The sequence below is a fragment of the Papio anubis genome, chromosome 8 (genome assembly GCF_008728515.1).
Source record: "Papio anubis isolate 15944 chromosome 8, Panubis1.0, whole genome shotgun sequence".
NCBI lineage: Eukaryota > Metazoa > Chordata > Mammalia > Primates > Cercopithecidae > Papio > Papio anubis.
In genome coordinates, this window is record NC_044983.1 from 95,388,995 (window position 1) to 95,414,631 (window position 25,637).

General features: G+C 37.3%; 1 protein-coding gene and 1 non-coding gene across 4 annotated transcripts in view; one reads left to right on the forward strand and one right to left on the reverse strand.

The window, feature by feature from the left end:
• RGS22 (regulator of G protein signaling 22) overlaps window positions 1–25,637 on the reverse strand; it is a 157,389-nt gene that overhangs the window by 40,135 nt on the left and 91,617 nt on the right. For all 3 annotated transcript variants that reach the window (XM_017962189.2, XM_017962190.2, XM_003903022.3), the window contains 3 exons: window positions 5,841–6,035; window positions 3,464–3,556; window positions 1,334–1,506 (listed from right to left, as the gene is read on the reverse strand). In XM_017962189.2, the coding sequence (XP_017817678.1) occupies window positions 1,334–1,506; window positions 3,464–3,556; window positions 5,841–6,035 (461 nt within the window). The remainder of the gene's footprint in view (window positions 1–1,333; window positions 1,507–3,463; window positions 3,557–5,840; window positions 6,036–25,637) is intronic.
• On the forward strand, window positions 2,027–2,093 carry LOC116268755. The gene has a single exon (XR_004175922.1). It is a non-coding gene; the product is annotated as a small nucleolar RNA SNORD77 (small nucleolar RNA).

Genomic DNA, 25,637 nt, shown 5'->3' on the forward strand with positions numbered 1-25,637 from the left:
CCAGCTACTGCAGAGGCTGAGGCATGCGAAACACTTGAACCCGGGAGACGGAGGCTGCAGTGAGCTGGGATCATGCCACTTCAGCCTCGGTGACAGAGTTAGACCCTGTCTCAAAAAAGAAAAAAAAAAAGAATGAATAAGACCTACTATTTGATAGCACAATAGGATGACTATAGTCAATAATAACTTAATTGTACAATTTAAAATAACTTAAAGTATAACTAGATTGTTTGTAACTCAAAGGATAAATGCTTGAGGGAATGGACACCCCATTCTCCATGATGTGCTTATTTCACACTGCATGCCTGTATCAGAACATCTCATGTACCCCATAAATATATACACGTACTATGTAGCCACAAAAATTTAAAAAATTAACAGATGAAAAATAAAAAGATAGAAAAATCCTCATTACAATGAAGGGAAACCATATACAGTGAAATTTGGCTCTCAGATCTAATCAGTTTCTGTTAACTAGGGAGAATATTAAAAAGAAAAAAATAGGCCGGGCGCGGTGGCTCAAGCCTGTAATCCCAGCACTTTGGGAGGCCGAGGCGGGTGGATCACGAGGTCAGGAGATCGAGACCATCCTGGCTAACATGGTGAAACCCCGTCTCTACTAAAAATACAAAAAAAAAAAAAAACTAGCCGGGCGTGGTGGCGGGCGCCTGTAGTCCCAGCTACTCGGAGGCTGAGGCGGGAGAATGGCGTGAACCTGGGAGGTGGAGCTTGCAGTGAGCCGAGATTGCGCCACTGCACTCCAGCCTGGGCGACAGAGCGAGACTCCGTCTCAAAAAAAAAAAAAAAAAAAAAAAAAAAAAAAAAAAAAAAAGAAAAAGAAAAAAAATATTCAATACTTCAGTTTATATTAGATAAATATGTTATAAGGTTCCAAGATTCTGGGTAAAACTACAATGTTTCATTTATATATCAGTTAATAAAAATTATAAAATATTATAATTTCAATATCTCAATGAAATATAAAAAGGAAATTTTCCAGAAATAGTAATTAAAATACCAGTCTAGAGAAATGTAAAACAAATAAACAGTAGAAAAGAGAAAAAATAAAGCACATTGGTATTTTAACTTAGCCAATGCTAAAAGTAGCAACATTATGTAACCACTTAAAAGAACTATGTGGAGGTTGCTACAATCAAAATGTACTCCATCTTTAAAAAGTTACCTATACAGATTTCAGATGATCATGTTTGTCAGTTTTTATTGACATGGGTAAAATCTGTTATAGCACCAAATCACTTTTATAATATGTTGAATCAAAACTAGTAGCTTAGAAAAATGTTTTCAGTGAGAAATATATGGTTATGTCCCTTACCTTGAAGAATGAGTCTCAAGAAACTGACGGAAATGTTCAAACTCCAGTTTGTTATTAAGCAGATCACTAAACTTAAAATGTTTGTATTCTGCAGGAACATTATCCCAATATTCTGTTCGTTTAGAGACATTAGAGAGTGATAAAATGCCACTTCCAATTTCACAAGTGGTATCCTGGTGAAACAGTACTTTTCAGAAAAAAAATCTTAAACACAACAAATTGTTTACAATTTTAAGTAGAGAAACTGAAAGAAAAATTAATCATTCGGCCAAGGCCATTTAACAATTCAATGGCAGAAGTGGGTAAAGACTTTAGAATCTTGTAAAGAATCTGGTTCAGATTCTAACAATCTGGATAAAGAGTCTGGTTCAGATTCTAACGTATCAAATTCTGTTCTGTTTATTTTCATTCCATTCCCTTCTTTTCATAAATATTTAGTAAATATTTACTACACAAAGCACTTGCTTGTAAATTAACTTTAATATATTTTTCTAAGTACAGAAGTAACATGCCTTTTGTAATAAGAAAATAAAAATCATACATAATACTACCATTCAAAGATAACCACCATTAACATTTTTTAATACAGCCTTCCAGTCTTACTTATGTATATACATGTAGTTTATAAAAAATGAAGAAAAGTATAACAATAAAAATTAAAAATAAAAATTAAAAATTAAAAGTGAAGATTAGATACTATGATGGTTGCATAGTTCAGCAGATTGAATTCATGAAGAGATTTACAATGTCTGATGTAGTTTTAAAATATAAAGATAGGATTATGCACCTATTTATAGTTTTGTGACCTGGTTCTTTTTCTTAACAATGTTGATCATAAACATAAGACATTCTTTTATAACATAATATTTAAAAGTTATAGAGTAATACAAGTTACTTATCTAATAATACATCCTTCAAATATAATATTAAAATATAAATATAATCACCATATAGAAGTTAATTTTTAGATAATTTTATGACATCTGATGTTTCGTGAACAGTTTATAAGAACGAAAGGGCAAAGGGGAAAAGAGGCTTATTCTTTGAAAGGCCCTTCCTTATACAATTCCTTACATAACTAATTCATCTCCCTATTTGTTTTTATAAAGGATCCATGAGATAAGCTACCAATGTTTTAAAAATTAATTTTCCTTATGTAGAAGGAGTGTGGATAGTGTTATAAAGTTTAGTTCATAGAGTTTACAATACAACTTTATATCATGCTACCTTTATGGATTTTTATGTATCCTTTGCAAGATAGTATTAGTGTATCAAATAGATAACTTCTGGATAAGAATAAAAATTTCAGATAGGCACAAAGAAGAAAGTTTTAAAAAAATCACCTGAAACCTTACCACTCAGAGTTATCTTTAATATTTTGGTGAGTGTCTTTTCAGATATTTCTTTTTATACATATGGATACATGCAGAAACACATATATAGTTTTACATAAACAGGATCATACCATACCAGTGTTTCTGTTACAAAAATTTTAATATATCTTAAACATTTTCCAGGTCAATTAACTGTCATTTTTATGTAGATGCATAAATTTAATTTTATGGCTTTAAGGATTTATTATGTTTACTTAGCCAATCCAAAAGATGCAACTTTATGAATCAAAGTAACACTTTAATACCCTAGTCAATCCTATGATCTTTTTACCATCTTCCTAAATTCCTTCCCATATTTTTTCTTTATTGATTTCCCTATTGCTGTCACACAACAGTTTCTTTTCTGTTTAGAAAACTTAATTTAACTCCTTTGTAACCTGACAACAAATAGAAAGAGCAGCTGCCATATAGAAAATAACTGATAACATTCAAAGGAATATAACACAGTTGAAGGCTCCAATGTCTAGTCTTAGCCAAGGCAAACGAGTGGCCTGGTTCCCTGTCAAATACCTCATCTGCTTTGTTTTTCTGGCTCCCTTGTCAAATATGTCAATAAGAGGTAACACCTGTCAAATGCAGCATGCTAGGCAAAGGAACAGCAGAAAAATGAAACTGCCTATCCCCTACTCTATAATACATGATCTCCTCACTCTACAGTCTACCCCTGCCCAATACATAAAGTGGTAACCCTCTCCAGGATAAAAAGTTTGTTTTTGTAAGTGGAAGGTTGCCTTACCCCAGCTTTCTTGGAAAGTGTCTCTTTATGCAAAGCCTGTAGCTTTCTGAAGTATGTGGAGTCTAACTGTCGAGTTTCTTCCACCAGCTCCACCTAAAATAAATAAATAAAGCTTGTGACATCAAGAGAATGTACAATTTGCTAGTAACAGTGGGCTGAAAAACAAATACAGTTGGCAATAAAGCAAATTATTTTCAAAGCAAAAGCAGAAAGATAACATAGTTTAAAAGATTAGCTACAGCAGGGTCACACTTCAAAAGGATGCAATACAAAATGCATACATTTCTATGTAATGATATAGTGCCACCAAAGATCATTCCTGCTTTCTGGAGGAATGTAAACTTACAAATAATGCAAATATATTGGTCACATTTCCAACTTTTATTCAATATAACATGATAATAGTCATGACAGCAGATGCCACTAGCTTTAGGAACCAAATAATTCACAGAAACAAGAAACGACCAGACTCCATGTTGTCATTAGTATGTGAGCAAAGGCTTTAAGTAGTAAAGCTGTAGTAAGAGGGGAGACCATCAATCATCAAATAAAACCTCATAACAGCTTGTCTTCAGAGTTTGTAACGTACTGTTTCATATAGTCAGAAGAACAAGATCATTTTCTATTTCTCTACTGCAGGGGAAAACCAGCTTGACTGAAGAGCTGCCTGAGAACTTTCTGTATTTAATAGCTAGCTTTGGTAGTCTGCTGCGTTATTCTTTTTGGGAAAGAGTCTACAGAATACAGTCAGCTGGGCTTTTAGATAAGTCCTCATACTTCTAGAAGGAAGTTTCTAGAATTAAGAGAGATTTATTTTTCCTCCTACTAAAAACAGTACAATTTCTTTCATCCATTTTATAAGAATCACGACTAATGCTGAAACTTTTTGGTTTAGGGAAGTTAGTTATAATTCCAAACCTTTTTTTTTGAAACCATTGCATCCTCTATGGCATACAGTATATTTAAAATAATGACTGGAAAGAATTTTTTTAAACTTCATCTGATATCCAAATTTTCCTACTGTAATAAATGCATTTTTGTAATACAAAGGATGCTATGCTAATTTTTCAGGACAAAGAGAAATCTAATTATTTTGGTCATTGAACTTAGTAAACCATAACAGTTGTTTCAGTCACGATCCAATAAGGTAACTCTATCCAAGGTGTTTTGGTATTAATTTTGTATGACAATCTAAGAAGTTGTTGAGGAGATATGAACAAAGAATAACAATGCAAAGGCAGCAGAGTTCCACCTGAAATGACCTCAGGTACATAGTACATGCATTAACTTAATATAAAAAGTATAGATAGATGGTTTTAATTTGTGATTCAAAATAAATATTTAAATAAATGGCCTCCACCCATTAATAAAATAATGAAAATACTCAAGCATTGAGGCTTAAAACGACCTCTTTCAGGATGACAAAAGACGTGTTGAAACTTGTATCCAGTCAAGCAGTCTGACCTGATGAACACTGGGGGTACATTAAAATAGAAGTACCAAAGTCAGAGGATCTACTTTCCACAATACATATGAAACGTTTATGTTTTCCATGCATGTGATAGTAACTGAAACTCATCTAGCATAAAATGAAATGGGTGTTTCTGTTCATCAAAATTAAGGCTACTGCTGAAAAGTAGCAAGAAAGGCATATTTACTTATTCACAGGAAACCAAAACTCAGATTTCTCTATTCTGACATACTTGTACGGAGAGCAAAAAATGACATAAAGTCTTTCATTAGGCAACAATAAGAAAACTGGCAAAAAACAAAACAAACAAACAAACAAAAAAACAAGTGATGCCACTGCACTCCAGCCTGGGCAACAGAGCGAGACTCCATCTCAAAAAAATAAAAAAAATTAAAAAATCAAGTGGGTAAATACTTTCCCTGCCCAAATTTTGAGGCTACCCAAATCTTAGCTCTAAATCTTAGGGCCACATGAGACCTTTTCCAGTTTTTCTCTTGTGAGTTAACAATGCTGCTTATCGTTGGCAGTAAATCTAACGGTTTTTTATTTTTATTTTTAGTTTTATTTTGTATTTTTTTATTTTTTTTAGGCCAAGTTTTGCTCTTGGCGTCCAGGCTAGAGTGCAATGATGTGATCTCGGCTCACTGCATCCTCCGCCTCCCAGGTTCAAGCAATTCTCCTGCCTCAGACTCCCATGTAGCTGGGATTACAGGCACCCGCCACCACACCCAGCTAATTTTTGTATTTTTAGTAGAGACAGGTTTTCACCACGTTGGCTAGGCTGGTCTTGAACTCCTGACCTCAGGTGATCCACCCGCCTTCGCCTCCCAAAGTGCTGGGATTACAGGTGTGAGTATTGTAGTAAACCTGAATGGTTTCACACTCAATTTATCAGTGGCACAGTACCTTTTTATAAGCAATTTGGTCCGATTTTACCATCTTTGTCCATGGTTCAAGAAGGAGGAGAAGGATATATTCCTCTGCTGTGTCAAAAAGGTCTTCAAATGGTGGCTGTATTTTCATATAAATTTCTTTTTTCTTTTCCTGTTGGAGTCCAATGTCAAGAGTGGCAGAAGGAGCAACGTATGTGGCAAAAAGATACTGAAGGAGAAGAGGGAAGAAGGGAGAGGATGTTGAGAGAAGCCACAATGGTTAGCAGATACCTCAGCATAGGCATTTTTTAAAAACTAAGAGAAGGCAAATAAGCCAACGTGATATTTTTCTTGAAAATATGGGTAGAACTACTTAACACGAAGCAATGCATCTATTTGAAAGACTTTGTTTTTCCTTTTGTTTTCCAATTTCTTCATCAGTAATTAGTCAATTTTTCTCAGATTACAAAAATCTGAGGAAGCACTAGGTATTATTACGATAAATTTGAGTTTATGTGCCTCTTTTCTTCCTTTATGTTCACAACATTTCTAACACATTTGTGTTACTTTCCAAAGTGGCTTGAAATACTTTTTTTTGGAAACAGGAGGCAAGAATACACTAGGACTGAAAAGCTGGCTATTAGTCTTTTGGAGAAACAACAGACTACCTGTCCTACCAAACTGAGCTGCAGAGTTCTTAAGACTTGCTAATTATCCCTTTCTGCCATTAAGTCTTTCCATCTGGTATCCAATGCTGTGGAAGACAAAAGCATAAGAGTGAATGGAGGCCAGGTGCAGTGGCTCACGCCTGTAATCCCAGCACTTTGGGAGGCCGAGGCGAGTGAATCACTTGAGGTCAGGAGGTCAAGGCCAGCCTGGCCAATATGGTGAACCGCCACCCTCCCCCCCCCCCCCCCCCCCCCCGCCATCGCTACTAAAAATACAAGAAGTAGCCAGGTGTGGTGGTGCACACCTGTAATCACAGTTACTCAGGAGGCTGAGGCAGTAGTAATTGCTTGAACCCGGGTGCCAGAGATTGCAGTGAGCCAAGATCAAGATCATGCCACTGCACTCCAGCCTGGGTGACAAAGTGAAACTCCATCTCAAAAAAAAGAAAGTGAATGGAAAGATATACATAGAACCTCCAGCAAACCTGCCACAAATATCTGTTCCATTCTACTAATTGTCCTGTCTCTCAATAATAGTTACGTATATCTGAGAAGCAATTTAATAACAATGTGTTTAAAAAATGTTTGCACACTGGACATTTTAAATCAAGTTTTACTAACAATCTCTAGTTAATTTGTACTTTATGTCAATTTTATTTCACATACTTAGAATTTGAACCTGATAATATCTAGACCAACTCGGAACAGACAGATACAGATACGAGTTTGTACCAAACAGCAATAGTCTTATTTAAAATAATCTTTTAAAAGAGGTAAAGGGTCCATGTTAACAACACAAGCATTTACTGAGTACTCCATCTACTGCATCTTAGACACTTGGCTAGGTGCTATGTATGCAAAGATTAATGAACAAGAGTCAATGCCGATTCTGAAGAAGCCAATTTGGTGGTGACATGGAGATGAATATCAATGGTTATAACAGGATGAAAAGTGCTATAAGAGAGGTATGTATTATAAATAAGATCTTCAATGATCTTTTAAGCTAGTCTCCCATTAATCATCTTTAAAATTTTACATTCAAATACAAATTTTCTATAATTTCCCTAAGTCTTGCTGTTTTGCCATTTCATACCATTGCACATATTGTTCCTTCCATCTTGGATGGCTACACTACCCCACATACCTTGTCTGCTTGATAAACTAATTTAGAGTTTAAAACCAAACATGAGGCCGGGCACTCACACCTGTAATCCCAGCACTTTGGGAGGCCGAGGCAGGCAGATCACGAGGTCAAGAGATTGAGACCATCCTGGCCAACATGATGAAACCCCATCTCTACCAAAAATACAAAAATTAGCTGGGCATGGTGGTGCACACCTGTAGTCCCAGCTACTCAGGAGGCTGAGGCAAGAAAATCGTTTGAACCCAGGAGGTGGAGGTTGCAGTGAACCAAGATCATGTCCCTGCACTCCAGCCTGACGACAGAGTGAGACTTCGTCTAAAAAAATTAAAAACCAACGTTGATTTCTCCTCCTCTAGGAAGTTTCACTCACATTCTCCCCCAATAATCACACTTTCTGCTGCTATACCTATCACTCTATAATGCAGTTATGTATTTATGTGTCTTCTCTTCCAGACTGAGATCCTTGAAGGCAAAGACTGTAGCTTATTCACTGGTGTATCTCCAGTTCCTAGAACTGTTCTTGGCAGACAGTAGATGCCATAAACATTTATTAAAATTTCCAAATCCCTAGAAAAGACTCATTTATGTATTGGACTAGGAAAGGAAATAATTCTAGAAACTCTTCAGAGAGAAGATAATTCTTTTTTTTTTTTTTTTTAAGAGATGGGGTCTTGCTATGTTGCTCAGGCTGATCTCAAACTCCTGGGCTCAAGCAATCTGCCCACCTTGACATCCCAAAGTGCTGGAATTAACAGGTGTGAACCACCATGCCTGCCCTCCAGAAGATAATTGTTAAGCTAAATCTCTAAAGATAAGTTGGAGTCAATAATCAGACAATAGAGGAGGGTTGATGAAAGATGGCCCAAGCAGAAGCAAAACACAGGTCAATGCATGGAGGCCTATGGGAGCTTTAAAACCTATGGAGAGATTTTAGGTTTCAAGTAGATAACACTGGCTAAAGGAAAGAGGTGAATAAGAGAAGATACTTTAAAGGGAGGCAGAAACCAGAGCATGAATATGATCTCTTATCCTTTGTTAAGGAATTTGAATTTTTACCTAAAGATATAATGGGGAATCTTGTAAGGATTTTAACTGAGCAGTGACACTATTGGATACGATAGTTTGAGTAAGATCAATATTTGAAGCAGTTTGGAAGTTATTTCAATAGATAGACAAGAAATTACATGCCACCTTCACCTCTTGCTTGCTTTTTTGCAATAGTCTCTTAACTAATCTTCCCAGACTACTCTTTGCTTTCTCACAGTCTATTCTTACCACAGCAGACAGAAAAATCCTTTTGTGCAGCACTCCTCTGCTCAAACTCTCTAGTAGCTTCCCATCTCACACATAATAAAAGTCAAAATTCTTATAATTACCTATAAATGGAGTTTTTGGAAGTCTTGCAATGATTAGGAGACAAGGATTATAGTTCAGGACCTGTCAGTGGGGAAGTCCCTGTAAACATCCTAAGCTCTCAAAACACCCTGAGAGCAGGAATGGACTAGATATTGACTGCAGTCTCGAGTTTTTAATGTGCCAAAAGAAAATAACTGCCAACCTATAATTCTATGTCTAGCAAAAACACCTTTCCAAAATAAAAACAAAATAGATGTTATAAATCAACAGACAAAAACAGAAACTTCATCACCAGAAGACCTGTCCTAAATGAAATATTAAATGGAGACTCTAGAGGTGAAATATTAAATGGAGGCTCTAGACAAAAGCAGGATGGACTAGAAAACAATGGAAAGTACAAATATATGGGTAAATATCAATAAATATTTATTGCAAAATAAAATAATAATAATGAATAAAGTCAGAAGAAATAGTAAAAGAGCCTGAGAAACAGAAGTCAGAGAGATAAGAGGTAAACCAAGTCAGAGTAATGCTGCAGAAGCCAAATGAAGAGTTAGCTTAAAGATAGGAGACAGCAATAAATGGTGTTAAGAATATAAATTATACACACACACACACACATACACACACACACACACATATATATATAGACATTAAAGCAACAAAAGAATCAAAGGTGCTGGTTAAAGTGCAATTGAAATGATCTACTGTGAGGTCCATGACACGTAGGAAAGCAAACAAGGTCAAAATCAGGGTAGTGATACAGTAATTTGCAGGGTAGAGTATCAAAGAACCAGTGATTAAGATAAGGGAGAAGGGCATGTAGAGTAGTTAAAAGAGAATACTAAAGTTCAGAATATAATAGGCATTCAATAGATATTTGCTGAGTATGTAAATGGGAGATGAGTGGCTTTAAGCGAAACAGTGATTTGAAAGGGAAATTTCACAGGTCAAGAATTTAAAGCTGGCAGGGTGTGGTAGCTGATTCTCATAATCTCAGCACTTTGGGAGGCCAAGGTGGGAGAATCATTTGAGGCCAGGAGTTCGAGATTACAGTGAAATATGATGGTGCCATCATACTCCAGACTGGGTGACAAGAGTGAGGAGAGAGACAGTGAGAGAGAGAGAAAGAAAGGAAAGAAACAGAGAGAGAGAGTTTTCTAAAGTAAACTAATAAAAATAATGTCTTAGGTAAATTATGAAACTAAAGATTAAAATTATCAAATTAACAACATTTAAAAATGTAGGATTTGCTCCAATAATTCCAAATTCACTTCAAAGAAAAGAAAATTTAACAGCCTAAATTACTTACACTAAAAATCAGTAGTCAGGCTAAATTAGGGCAGAAATACTTTTTAAAAATTTTTTTTTCTTTTACAGTTCAAAACTATAGTTTAAAAAGATCTGATGTGCTACATATCAAATTCTCATATGTTGAGCATTCTGGTTAGTACAAGAAAAGTTCTCATATAGAAATCAGGATAACGCCTTTGATTTTTTTTTTTTTTTTTTTTTTTGAGACGGAGTCTCGCTTTATCGCCCAGGCTGGAGTGCAGTGGTGTGATCTCGGCTCACTGCAAGCTCTGCCTCTTGGGTTCATGCCATTCTCCTGCCTCAGCCTCCCAAGTAGCTGGGACTACAGGTGCCCACCAACACGCTTGGCTAATTTTTTGTATTTTTAGTAGAGATGGGGTTTCACCATGTTAGCCAGGATGGTCTCTATCTCCTGACCTTGTGATCTGTCTGCCTTGGCCTCCCAAAGTGCTGGGATTACAGGCGTGAGCCATCGCACCTGACCTGATTTCTTTTTTTAAATGAGAACAGAGAAGAGGGTAAAAGTAGGAAAGAAGTTGAAAAGGTGGCTAGGACAACAATGACAGCTGTTAGGATTGTCAGCCTCTGGTGGACGCCTAAATCTACTTCCCTTCTCTTTTACTCTGTCTTGTCTTTACTCTTTCTGTTTTATCTTTAAGATTTAGTGCTAACCTCAATTCCAAGAGATCATCTATGTGTGATTTAGATAGTCTAGTACTGTATCTATACTATGGTGGACACTTCTTGATGCCCTGTTGAAGCCAAGTTTCTGTATATGATTGTATCCAACTGCCTTGGGCTTTTACCTTCTTAAACTTTGCTTTATGATTTTCTTCAAGGTAAGTTTGTCTTTATTTTACCACTTACCATATTAATAGAACAACTTTCTCTCTCTGACCATAATTTTCATCTATTTGTATCTCTCACCAAGCTTTTCTTCACCTTCAGCACAATCTAAATAAATATGTCCTCTAAATAAATCATGCACCAGCTGCTTTATCTTACTTTCTTAGACAATTGGGACTGAGAACTGTCCATTATTTCAACTATACTCTTACCAACATCCCTATTTCCTCCCCACTCTACCCTCAAGTTCCTAATAAAAACATCATGACTGACTCCATTATAAATAAAATTCAAAAAAACTTAGCTGCAATCAAAAAGTTTGTTACATTTTTGCTTATTTCTAATCAATGCCATTTCCCATTTTAAAACTGCCATCCTATTTAATGCTCCCAACTGTACTCTTACACTTCTTCACTTTCAGTAGACTTTATCTTCCACGTAACTGGGAAAAACCACTGGTATAAATGCCCTCAACTTTCCTCTCAAGAGCTCTCTTCTAAATCTTTTTGTTTCTCTGATGTCTCAAAGGAAGATGTCTTTCCAATCCTAAGGCATTCAGGTGCACTCGACCATGTTCCTCCAGAGCCTGCAACACCAGCTATTTCCTTAGTGCCTTGTTTCTTTAATCTACCTCTCCATTGATTCCATTTGCTTCTTTATGCTACAAAGTTGTTGAAATCTAGTGCCTTTCTCATTCTAAAATGTTTTTCCTGACTCTGTTTTACTCCCTACTTCTTACCCTACTTCTTTCTTCCCTTTCTCTACAAGTCTCCATAGTCACTCCTCAGTCTATGGAAGTCTGGCTTCCATGCCAATGACAATGATCTCAAAGATCACTAAAAACCACCTAATCGCCAATTCAATAGCTTCTTTCCTTAATCTTCATTCAACCTGATCCCTTATGCAGCTTTAATACTGCATAATATAATTATCTCCTCTCTCCTTTACTCTCTTTCCTCTGACTTCGCCAACCCTTTCTCTTGATTCTCTCCCTGCCAATTTCTGCTGCTTCTCAGGCTCTTTGCTGATTCCTTTTCCTCCATTCCTCCCTTAAAAGATGACACTTACTAAAGTTCCATGCTCAATTACACCTTCTCAGTTCATGCCCCTACAGTTTCTCACAGGAGGCAAGCACTCCCTCACAGGAGTTTTGTACTCTGCACTCTATCGCTTCTATGCTCTCTACCCTCATCCTCTTTTCGCCTTTCACTGAGCTTCTATTCATCCTAAAGACTCAGCTTCCATGGCTCCTGAAGTCTGGCTTAAGAATCCTTCCTGTGTGTTCCCATGGACCCTGTACTTTTATGTTTTTCCCACTGGACCCTACACTCTACAAAGAGACTGTGTCTACTTTGTTTATTACTGTATCCCTAGCATCTGGCATAATGTGAAATTTAGAATAAGTAGATGAATGAAAGACTTCACCTAGCTCCAAAAATTTAACAGTCAATCAATGTGGAAGAACTCCATATACTAATACTAATAGCTTTACACCAGATTTCTTTCCTGAACTCAAAACCTTTGCTTTTAGCAGCCTACTTGTTATAGCCACATGAGTATCTTCCAGACCCTCAAGGACTCAATAATATAGCAAATTATCCCTTCCTAACTTCTAAAGCCTCTCCCTTCCTCCTGTTTCCAGGTTTCTTTTCTTTTTTTTTTTCTTTTCTTTTCTTTCTTCTTGAGATGGAATCTCCCTCTGTCACCCAGGCTGGAGTGCAGTGGTGTGATCTCAGCTCACTGCAACCTCTGCCTGCCAGGTTCAAGTGATTCTTGTGTGTCAGCCTCCTGAGGAGCTGGGACTACAGGCACGCACCACCACCCAGGCTAATTTTTGTATTTTCAGTAGAGACAGGGTTTCACCATGTTGGCCAGGCTAGTCTTGAACTCCTGATCTCAAGTAATCTGGCTGCCTTGGTCTCCCAAAGTTCTGGGATTACAAGCGTGAGCCACCATGCCTGGCCTCCAGTTTTCATTAATAATACCCATTTATAGTACAATTTTTGACTCTTCCCTGCGCTCCCCTTTTTTATTCTCAAATGCAAATCCTATGACTTTAATCTCTCCAATGAAACAAGGAGAAACTAACAAAAACAAATATAAAAATATCAGGAGGAAATAAGTAGCATCACTTCCATCTCAAGAAACATCATAAAACTCAGTTTTCTGACCAAGCAAGGCCAGACCTTTCCCAGGTTACTGTCTGCTACCTTTCTTCCTGACCTCACACTCATATTTTGCCCTAGCCATGGGGGTTCATGCATATTATTTAGCTACATAGTCTGCAGTCTCTAGGATCTATATCACTGGGACAGTCATGTGTCCCTACTCTGGTCTAAGCCTACTGTCTTTGCATAATTATTAACAGTTTAATTCTCAAAAGCATCTGGGTTTAGATGATAAATTATATGGTTCCTCCATATTTAATTGTCATCAGTTAAATTCTGAAGTTTCTCTAAAACAAGACTCCTAGAAACACTTGACACATATTTAAATCTGAAAATAAAGCAAAGAAAAGCAGAAGATGTTCCATGATAAGAAACAGACATTTGTCTAATTCTCAACCATATTAATTGAATAGCTATTCTCAAATGCCAAAATCTCAAACCAGAAATATGTAATTTAGAACTTGGGTTGACACTTCACAGACTTTCCTGTTAAAAATAAACAAACTAGAGAGGGGAGGGGAAGAAAAAAGAAATGAACTAAATGATTGCACCTGAATGTATTAATTTGCCCTCCCACTTTTAATTCTTTTGCTTCCTTACCACGTTTATTGAATTATTGTCACCCAAACAATTTCTCTTTGTTCAAGAGTATCAACCCCCCATCTGACAACCAGCATAATCCTTAAAAATAATACGCTCTCCTGCTGGGTGAGGTGGCTCATGCCTGTAATCCCGGCACTTTGGGAGGCTGAGGCAGGCAGATCACGACGTCAGGAGATTAAGACCATTCCACCTAACACGGTGAAACCCTGCCTCTACTAAAAATACAAAAAAGTAGCTGGGCGTGGTGGTGGGCGCCTATAGTCCCAGCTACTCGGGAGGCTGAGGCAGGAGAATGGCATGAACCCGGGAGGCAGAGCTTGCAGTGAGCCAGGATCAGGCCACTGCATTCTAGCCTGGACGACAGAGCTAGACTTGGTCTCAAAAAAAAAAAAAAAGAAGAAGAAGAAGAAGAAGAAGAAGAAGAAGAAGAATACACTCTCCCTACATCCCTGATTCCTTACCAGTCTTTTTTTTTTTTTTTTTTTTTTAAACAGGGGCTTGCTCTGTCACCTACGCTGAAGGGCAGTAGCCTGATCTCCGCTCACTGCAACCTCTGCCTCCTGGGCTCAAGCAATCCTTTTGTCAACGTTCATCACCATGCTCCACTAATTTTTTTAAAATGTTTTGTAGAGACAAGGTCTCATTACATTGCCCAGGCTGGTCTCAAACTCCTAGGCTCAAGTGATCCTTCCCTCTTGGCCTCCCAAAGTACTGGGATTACAAGCATGAGCCACTATGCCCTGTCCTTTATTGAAAAATCACAGAACTGGAAGCATTAAAAAGGGGCTTGTGAGGTCATCCAATCCATGGCATCCCAAGCCTACACTACACACATTTATTGTCTTTTGTTGAAGTTGTCTCCGCTGTTCCTCACCTCTCCAGGATGGTAGAGACACATGCAGTTAAACGAGTAAGGATGAGAAAAGTGAATTCGGTTTGTCAATTCTTTATTAGCCCAAACAGTAAAATTATTGTACATTTAAACTGAATTATGATACTAAAATCTGAATATGTCTTTCTAATAATCCAAGGCAATCTATAAGTGGATAACTAACTTATAGATTGTTATAATCTATAAGTTATAGATTATAGATAACTTATAGATTGTTATAATCTATAAGTGGGTAACTGAGTATATATATATTTAGTAAATAAAAGATATTGTAATTGTATATCTAAAACAAAAGTTTAAAAAGCTAAACAACACACTTAAAATCTTTATAAAGATGATAAAATCCTTTTAAGTTGATATAAATTGACTTTAAGATGAAACATAAAGATTATGCTTTTTGATATGTAAATCATATAGCCTGATTATGGGTTAGAAACATTGTTTAAATATCCAAATCATTTGCTTTTTTTACTGGCCACCCAGTTCTTCCTTTCTAGCCACAGAGTAAATAACAACGCAGCTCATGTTAGAGAAGAAACTGCTCCCTTCATATTCCAGTCAGCTACTCTGATTCACATTCAAGCAGAGATTCACTCACACACAGCTGTGGCCAACATGAGTCCAATTTAAACATTAACCTATGACGCTTTAACAACCCAGCAGGAAAGTTTTTGAGAAGGGATACAAGCACTGCCTGTCTGTGATCAAAGTGCCTGGCACTGCACACAACATGACTCTAAGCCTCATCTCTCCTGGAGACACTCAAAGGTTATGTAATCAGGAAATGCACAATGCACTGCTTGCCCTGCACCTCTCTACACCTGTGCCTGTGACTCACTTTCTTGGCATCTGTATCAACAACAAAAAAGAAAACATAGTAATGCCTGCCCCTAAAAAATCTTTTACAGTCTTGAAATTCTGGGAGTTAATTTTCTTGCCTAACTGAACTGTCAGTATTACCCGAGAGTTAACAAGACTAGCAAGAAAAAAAGATGTAGGATAGATACCATGAGACAGAATAGCTGAACTGGAAAGCAGAAAAAAAAATGGAGAAAAAAATTAGGATAAATGAAGACACACACACACACACACACAAAATAGCAGGGGAAGAAAAACCGTATTTTGATTAATGTTTTGCTTTCTAAATGGTGTTAAAATGAAGAACAATGTTTAATTTATTTTTAATACATATTAGTTTGCTGACATTACTGGGGGAAGAAGTGAACAAATATTCCTGTTTGCCTCTTCAAGGAAATCTCAGCTGCTTCATTAATTAGAGACAATATCCTCTATATAATACCTGCATTATACTATTAATACATATGAGATAGCTCAAACGATTTAAAACATGACATTTCCCATTGCAATTTATATTTTTCCAACACTATGATATTTTTCATGCAAGATTTCCACACCACTTAATAGTTTTCAAAATCATTATGAAATTATGTGTTAATAAGCATATTCTTGGATAGAAGTGAATCCCAATCTTCTTTCAAACGTATCAAAATGCATGCCAGGCTTACTTTTCCCACATTAATGTTTTCTTATTGAATGATAAGGTCTAGATAAACATACCTGAGAAATGAAAATTGTGTGTTTATTGAACTTATTCTTGTTTTTAACAATGTCGAAAGCAAAAAAAAAAAAAAAAAGAAAAGGAAATATTTTCCACAGTTGTCTGTACTATTTGGATTTCTCTTTGTATCAAAGGCTAAATGATGACAGCTATGGGATTAGATTCCAACTAGCATACTGTAGAAGCACCCAGCAAAGTATTCTCACTGTGCCAAAGGTGAGCACAGGCTTTGGGAAGACATCTTTTCCATAAATAGGGGCCATTTGATGAGCTACAGCTTGACACTTATCTGCGTTCCAATGAAAACAAGAACAATTTCTCTGCAGCCTTAAAAGGCAAAGTCAGAAATAATACCAAATGTTGTAACACATGTGTTGATTTGTTATGTTATATTTCAGCTGTTAGTTATGTTAATGGAACAGTTTCACATACTTCATTTTGATGTATTTATTTTAATGATCATGTGTATGTATCTTGCTACAATTGCCTGGTAACACTGATTACATGATGTTCTGCTGTCACCACCAGGCCAGGACTGGAAGTAAGAAACGTAAAACTTTGGAACTGTATGACTTAAAATGAGTCCCTCAGTACATGAAGAATAAAATGTATTCAAAACCTATATATTGTGAGATCTTAATACTAGTTGACAGCACATCTCGTAAAGCATATTACCAGATTAACTAAAATTGGTGACATTTTAAAAGTAGACTTCCAATATAGTATTCCAGAGATTAGGAGAAAACGTTCATGCTTCAGCATTTTGTATCACTAACAAGTTCATTTTTTTAGACCCATTACTTGACTACAAAAGTAAAGGAGGGAATTCTAATCATGTAATTAGTAAGGCAGCAGAAGGCATTTTAATATATATCTTTCACATTCTTCTAGTAATTTTCCAAGATGCTCACCAAGACAGTATACAAACTATAAAGCCAAAGTCATCTGCTGTCGCAAAAAAATGTTCTTTCTTTCTTTTACTTTTTTTTTTTTTTTTTAAGACGGAGTTTCACTCTTGTTGCCCAGGCTGGAGTGCAATGGTGCAATCTTGGCTCACCGCAACCTCCGCCTCCGATGTTCAAGCGATTCTCCTGCCTCAGCCTCCTGAGTAGCTGGAATTACAGGCACCTGCCACCATGTCCAGCTAATTTTGTATTTTTAGTAGCAACGAAGTTTCTCCATGTTGGTCAGGCTGGTCTCTAACTCCTGACCTCAGGTGACCTGCCCGCCTCGGCCTCCCAAAGTGCTGGGATTACAGGCATGAGCCACCGCTCCCAGCCGCAATTTTCTTCTACTTACCATCAGGTAGCACTAGGCTTCTGCCTGATGGACTGACAGTGTGGTATCAGCAAAGACTTAGCCAGCCCCTGGGAAAAAGAGATATTCCACAAAAGCCAAGGCACTATTTCATACACTCTAAAGACAAAAGAAGAAAAAGCCTTTGGCTACTGAAATATACAAAGCTTTTTTATAAGCTCCTTCATGAAGTTCACAGTAAACTGCAGGACCTGGTGATTCTGGAGGAGAGATGATGTGCCTTCTTTGGTAAGTGTGAGTGGTTCATAAGTAGTCTCCAAAAGGTGGAAGAAACTTTTTAAAGGTGAAGAGTCAGGGTCTCCAGCTGTAACATTAGAGAAAAAATGGAGAGGATTCACAGTGATGCTTTTCTTGTTATTACTTCTCTTCCTCCCTTATAAGCAATGGTCTACTGGAGCCAGCTTGTACCAGCTCACAAGAGCTGATTTATAAATATTCAGGAATTTTGTGAGTCAGTTGTTAAACTCTGTCATTACCAAAAATTAAATCACATAAACTTACAATTAAAGAAATTATGATTCAGTCCAGTCCAGAGGCCCCAGGAAAAAAAGAAGTTATATTAAAAACAAAAATAACGACTACTCAAAACTCATTATTTCCTGTTGATTTTACTGTTTTGCCATTAATATTACCCATGGTCTTGAAGTGTATCTGTATGGGGGAAATATTATATGATGGGGTGCTACTGCACATCTCTTCCCAACTCTGCATTCAGTGACGTCATGTTGGCAGCTTGAAATCATCCATGGTGAGAGTATTTATACCCAGAGATCAGCAAATGCTACAAATTGGAGCTGCTTTTTCCCCTAGAGATCTGGTTGTTGAACATTTGTCATCATAGCACTGATTATAAGGCAAATATACTTCTCTTCCTATCATGATCATTAAAGAAAGAGAAATAAAGTAGGAAAAAACAAATGACACCAGCTACTTCAAATATTTACTGGCAGCAAAGCTACATACCAGTATATACCAAGTCATACCAGATTATGCCAATTTATAACACAGTTTACTTACATACTCTGTTTAACAGACATCCATTTAAAAAATATATACAGTAAAGGCCCTGTTAATAGTTAAGAGTAAAGCTGAACCAGAAGAGGAGGGTCAACAGCTTTTCTTTAAAATTGTTTGTTTACATTCTGAGTAGTCCTTATTTAGAAAAGGTCAAAACTAAGTTTCAAGTATTACATTTATCTTCAGCCTGATAAATTAATCAGTTTAGTGGGCCTGATGAGAAAGTATTAGCTTGGCCTGATGAGAAAGTACAAAGAACATATTTGAAGAAGAAACATTAAAGCATTATGAGAAATAGAAATGGTACTAATGGATCTTGATTCAGTGTCTGGACCCCAAAGAAACCAAAATCACTTCACAGATCATCTTAAACACAACAGAACAGATGTCCACTAAACTGTAACAACAACAAAAAAACCATATTGCTGTAAGTGATGGCAAATAGCAAAGTAACATGGGATCTGCTCAACTGGGCTCAATAACTCTATGCTTGGAGTTCATATAAAGCAATGAGATGAACTGTACTCCCGGAAGCTAAGGGTGAAAAATGAAAAAAAGAGTCCCCAGAGGTGTTTATAAAAGAAATATAAATGCCGTGATACAGTATACTTTCAGAAATCACAAAATATTTACTTCAGCAAAAAGAGAAGTCTGTTTTCATAACGATTCACAGCTCTAGCAGGCATAGGACATTATTATCTGAGTTTATATGAGGCAGAAAAAGAAAATAACAAGCAAGTTGAAGCAATCCAATCTTTTTTTCTGCAAAAGAGGAAAAAATGATGATTTCTAATGACCTCTCACATCCCACTAGGAGCTCAAAAACATTACTGAGGAGCTATGCTGAGAAGGAATAAATTACAGATGGAGCTTTCCACACATGGATTTTCATGTGAAGGACCTTGGATTTTTCAACTAGGAATCTTAAAGATGGGATCTAAGGATTGCAACATCTTGATACCAAGAGGCAAACTACTTCAACACAAGATGGACTTGTACAAAAAAAGATAATGATGACAAACTAGAATTTTTGTCAATTGCTTAGACCCTACTAAAAAGAATTCAAAGCAAATGAGAGCCTAAGAAAATGCCAATAGGATAAAAAAGTAAAACAATTTGAATCGTTTGGGACAGAATAAAAAATCAGAAGGGGAAAATAGAACGTGTTAAGAAAAGATGAGAACAAACCAGGAACAAAAAAGCTAGGCTTTTAAGATAGATTTGGGTCATTGCTTAAGACATTTTAAGCAAAATCAATTGAGTGCATGATGAAATAAAATAAACAAGCACACAGAAAAAAAAAGTTATTACTATATAGTTTAAGGCAACCTAAGGAACAAATAAAGGTTTTATTTTATAAATTTTTGGATTTGTATTTTAAAAAACCTTTCACTGACAAAAGCAAGATATACATTTAAACTAATGGAATTATTTAACTTCTATTAATAAATAATTTCTTGGAAATCAGTGAACCAAAAAAATTATTTCTTTATTTATTTATTTTGAAATAGGGTCTCACTATGTCACCCAGGTTGGAGTGCAGTGGCACAGTCTCAGCTGACTGCAACCTCCACCTCCCAGGCTCAAGCCTAGCCTCCCGAGTAGCTGGGACTACAGGTGCACACCACCACACCAGGCTAATTTTTGTATTTTTTTGTAGAGATAGGGTTTTGCTATGCTGCCCAGGCTGGTCTCAAACTCCTGGGCTCAAGTGATCTACCTGCCTCAGCCTCCCAAAATGCTGAGATAAATAATTCAATTTAAAAAACATGATTATATTAAAATTTCTGGCTTGAGGAAAAAAAAAAAAAAAAAACCTGTTTCACCAGTATAATAATCTACGCTAACAAAGCACACAAGACTGATACATGAAACCAGAGTATCAAGTGATGGCTTTACAATGAAAAATGAGAAAATCAACCATCATTAAGGTTGTAGGTCTATGTTTACCAGCACACAACCTTGGAAAACAAGTTTACATGGTCAGAATAAGTGAAGGTAACTGTATGAGCCCTGTGAATATTCCCTCCTTCAAGATCTATCAAGCTGACTAGATGCAAGGAGCAGACAGCTCAGGACAGCTCTTCAAGAGCATGTCAAGGTCTGCCTCTGAGACACTACACCTTCCGGGATGCCACTGCCAAACAATGTCTCTTCATGAGTGAGACGTTCTTTCTTTTTCTTTTTTAAGAGCTAGAGTCTCACTCTGTCACCCATGCCGGACTGCAGCTGGAGTACACTGGTGCAATCATAGCTCACTGTAGCCTCTAATTCCTGGGCTCAAGTGATCTTCCTGTTTCAGCCTCCCAACTAGCTGGGACTACAAGCATGGACCACCATACCTGGCTAATTTTAAAATTTTTTTTGTAGAAATAGGGTCTCACTACGTTGTTCATGCTGATCTTGAACTCCTGGGGTCAAGTGATCTTCCCACCTCAGCCTCCCAAATGCTGGGATTACAGGTGTGAGCCACTGTTCCTGACTTGGAAAATTCTTTCTTTACATGTGCTGGCATCTTCATTACAAATCTTGCAGGCCTGTGAAGCCCTTCTGTCTCTAGACGGCTGCTCATATCTGTTCTGATTTATTACACATTCATTTCCTAGTTTAAATTGCAAAAAGCAAGCATATTTTTAGGTTCCTTGGGTGAAGTGGGAGGGGACAGGGAGATTGCATTGCTGCTCCAATGCAATTTTTTAAGAGCTCCCATTTTTCCAAGAAAGAGTTGCTCTGTTGCCCAGGCTGGAGTGCAGTGGCGCGATCTTGGCTCACTGCAACCTCCACCTCCCGGGTTCAAGCACTTCTCCTGCCTCAGCCCACCGAGTAGCTGGGATTATAGGTGCGTGCCACCACATCTGGCTAGTTTTTGTATTTTTAGTAGAGATGGGTTTCACTATGTTGGCCAAGCTGGTGTCGAACTCCTGACCTCGGATCTGCCCACCTTGGCCTTCCAAAGTGCTGGGATTACAGGCGTGAGCCACCACACCCAGCCAAGAGCTCCTTATTAAGAGTAAACTGGAAAGACAGAATGTTGATAATTGCTGAAGCCGAGTGAAGGTATATGGGGGCTCATTAAACTGTTTTCACATAAAATTTTTCTTAAAGAAATAAAAATGCTCGGCTGGCTGTCATTTCCAAATAATCAATGACTATCTTTAATTAGGTTTATAATATGTTGTTAAGAATATAAACATGCCAATGAGTTCATGAATTTTTCAATACCTATCACAGCACCTTTTATATGGCACCTTCAATCCTGAGCATACAAGCTAAACAGAGCAGAATGTCTTCATGGACCTACAGTTTTGTGGAGAAAAAAATATTAAAGGTGATATTTGATATTTAATGTTCATAAAGATAGTTGAAGATATTAAAGTGAAAGATTAAACAAGGTGATAAACAGATACTCTTTCTTCTAGAGATAATAATAAGAAAGCAATGGCTTAGAAGTTAAGAGTACAGGGTCTGGAGTCAGAATAGTTGGTACTAATTCCAAGTTCACCAATTGCTAAATGGATGGCATTAGGAAAGCATTCAACTTCCCTAAGTCTCAGTTTCCAAAGCTATAAAATAAAGATACCAATCTACCCCTTAGGATTGTCTAGAATTAAATAAAATTATCCATATAAAGTTATTACCACAGAACCTAACAGAAACATTAAAGAAATGTCAGGTATAATAGATATTGGTGGTTCAGAGAAGTTCAGGTGTTCGCTTTTCTGGAAACAAGAGGATTAAAAGAGGATCTAAAAATAAATAAATAAATAAGGATCTTTAGAGATCGTTTTTTGGTCTATAAACCTATGGTACTCAAAAATCTTAAGACTCTATGGGTAACTGGTGTAAACATCAGGAAGTGGGGGATGAGTGGGTAGCTACAAGCCAGAAAGCTGGCTGCTGTGCTTGTTCTTCCTGAATCCACTTCACTAGCAAACATGACAAAATGCGATGCAACACGAGAACCCTGCTGATTCTGTGCTCAGTGATTCACAGTGTTCAGGAATCCAAGCCTGACCGCTAATTGGGACACCATCTCTCTGGTAACAAAAACAAATAATGTAACAAAGCCTGAATAGTAATTGCCCAGTACTCCAGAAACAACCTAATTGTAAAGACACCAAAATTTACCATAAAGCTATAAAGAGGTACATGATTTTCCACATGGAATCACCAGCCAACCTCACCCCTCACCTATGCCCATTCATCTTTTAGAAAACAGAGCTTGATTCTTAATGCTGCTGCTGAGTAGAGAAATAATGAGCTCTGTTGGTGCACCTGAAAATACACCATTGGCCTAGAGAAGGAGAACTTAGCTCGTGACACTTTAATGAAAATGTCAGGACCACCCTGAAGTATTTAGGTCCTGTAAATGCCAAGTAAAGAGAGGAGCTAAACAATTAAGGTAATGGATGACAGTGAGCAAAGGGAAAATAAAGCTGATTATCAGAGAAAAATCTTCAACACTGCCCCTCTTATGCCATAAAGTTTTTCCAAAGGAATTTGTGATTACACCCAAGGTTTTGGGTGTTACCTCAGACTTCACTGGAAAACACTGTAAGAACAATGCAAATTTTATGGGGGAGGAGCTACATGGTCTTATCTGTTTTTTTCTCTCTCAATCTTTCTAGGGTTCTCTGGAAAAGTAGGCAAAAGAAAGCACATTCTTGACCCTTGATAGAAAGAATGCTTGGGGGGCTGCCCCTGTGCTTTGTTCACCAAGGTGTTCTCAGCACCAATCACAGCATAGGGTATAGTAGGTGTTTGGTAAATGTTTGCGGAAATAGCAATAATATGTTTAGGCTAGGAAAAATATGTGCTCCTAATTGCTGGTCTAACTGCTATTCAGTTTATATTGATTTACTAGTTTGTACACTATAAAAGCAGGAGCAAAGGGGACAAATACATAGACATACTCAGAGAACCTTAAGCCAGGGCTACAATGCACAACCTCGTATGAACATCATTTGGATCCACAGTGTGTCTCAAATCACCTAATAGGAGACTGAAATGACCTGGGGCCAGAGAGGATAATGATAGCAATAAATAATTACTAAATAATTTAATGAATTCTGCATTACAATTACATCACAACTTATGGGCTTCCTAAAAACATCAATGCACAACACAGATCTGGTGACATTCACTGACTCAGCTTTTGTGTTTTCTTTTTCTCTTGTGAAATTTTGCAAACACAAGAGTAAACGGGCAACAGCACTATAAACCCTGGGTAAATAGTAGAAGTCTTATTGGGCAAGGGACCCATCAAGTGACTTCTTCATAGAAATAGAAGGAGAAACAACAGGAGTCTCTCACTAGAGCATTACAGCAGGGTATTTTCAAGCTGTCATATCATTGGGTGGAGATGTCAGCAGCAGGACTTGCAAATGTTAAAGTTTCATTTGGCTATGGCTGAAGATACCAGAAAGATGTAAAATTGATTCTGAAGTTAATCTGAATAAAATAGGACAGTGTCCTATGAAGCATAAGACTAAAGGACAGCAGCTTTTGGCTCAAAAATGAGAAAAAAGGAAACAGTTCCCTTATTTGAAAAAGGTATTTGAAAAGAAGCTGATGACTTAAAAAGAAAACAAAACAATAACCAACTGTTTTCTGCCAGCAAAGAGAGAAATAATTTCATTATCAGTTAAGACGCTATTACCTGGTTGGGCATGGTGGCTCATGACTGTAATCCCAACACTTTGGGAGGCTGAGGTGGGAGGACTGCTTGAGTGCAAGAATTCAAGACAAGCCTGGGCAACATGTCAGACCCTGTCTCTACAAAACATTAGCTGGGGCTGGTGATGTGTCTGTAGTATCAGCTACTAGGGGAATCATAGGGGGCACCGAGGTAGTAGAATCGCTTTGAGCCCAGGAGGTTGAGGATGCAGTGAGCCGTGATCGTGAGCCACTGCTCTCCAGCTTAGGTGACAGAGAAACATGACCTTGTCTCAAAAAAAAAAAAAGAGAGAAACATTATTATCTGTTTTAAATATGACTGAAGTGCTTCAGTAATTATCTCCTTCCCCCACTAGAGAGTGAAGCTTCTAAGTCAAGAACTTTGTCCTAATCATCTTTCTATCCACAGAACATTACTTGGCACATAGCAGGTTTCTCAGTGAATGTTCATTAATAAGTAACTGAATATTATAAAGGAGATTCTTAAAAGGTTGTGATTCAATGTAGTATATTTTATTTCATTTTAATTATTTATTTATTTATTTTGAGACAGAGTCTCATTCTGTTGCCCAGGCTGGAGTGCAGTGGCATGATCTCAGCTCACTGCAACCTCCGTCTCCTGGTTCAAGTGATTCTCCTGTCTCAGCCTCCCGAGTAACTGGGAATACAGGCATGCACCACCACATCTGGCTAATTTTTGTAGTTTTAGTAGAGATGGGGTTTCACCATGTTGGCCAGGCTGGTCTCGATCTCCTGACCTCAGTTGATCCACCTACCTCGGCCTCCCAAAGTATTGGGATTATAGGCATGAGCCATCACGCCTGGCCTAATGTACTATATTTTAATTTAAGTTATATTGTGGAACTGTATATCCACTCTAGTTTCTTCAAATTCCCATTTTCCTTCCTCATTATCCAGGTAATTGATAGAACCTTAAATATTGAGCCTAATAATACTGTTTTTTCCATTTAGTGCTCTGTTCCACCTGTATATGATCTTGTAAAATATATATTAAAAATAAATTTTATAAATATATATATAGTCTTTTTTTCACTCCACATTTCACCTTGTGTATAACCCTTCATAGGCCTTGGTAGATGTGAGGGGTCTTAGTGTCACTTTTCGCCTCTAAGGGCCCAGGGCCTTGTCTGTGCCTTGTGGCTCTTATAACCCACACTCTTGGTTTATCCATGACAGTCCCATTGTCAGCTCATGCTTTTCACTCTGGTTCTCAGTACACTTCTTAACCAT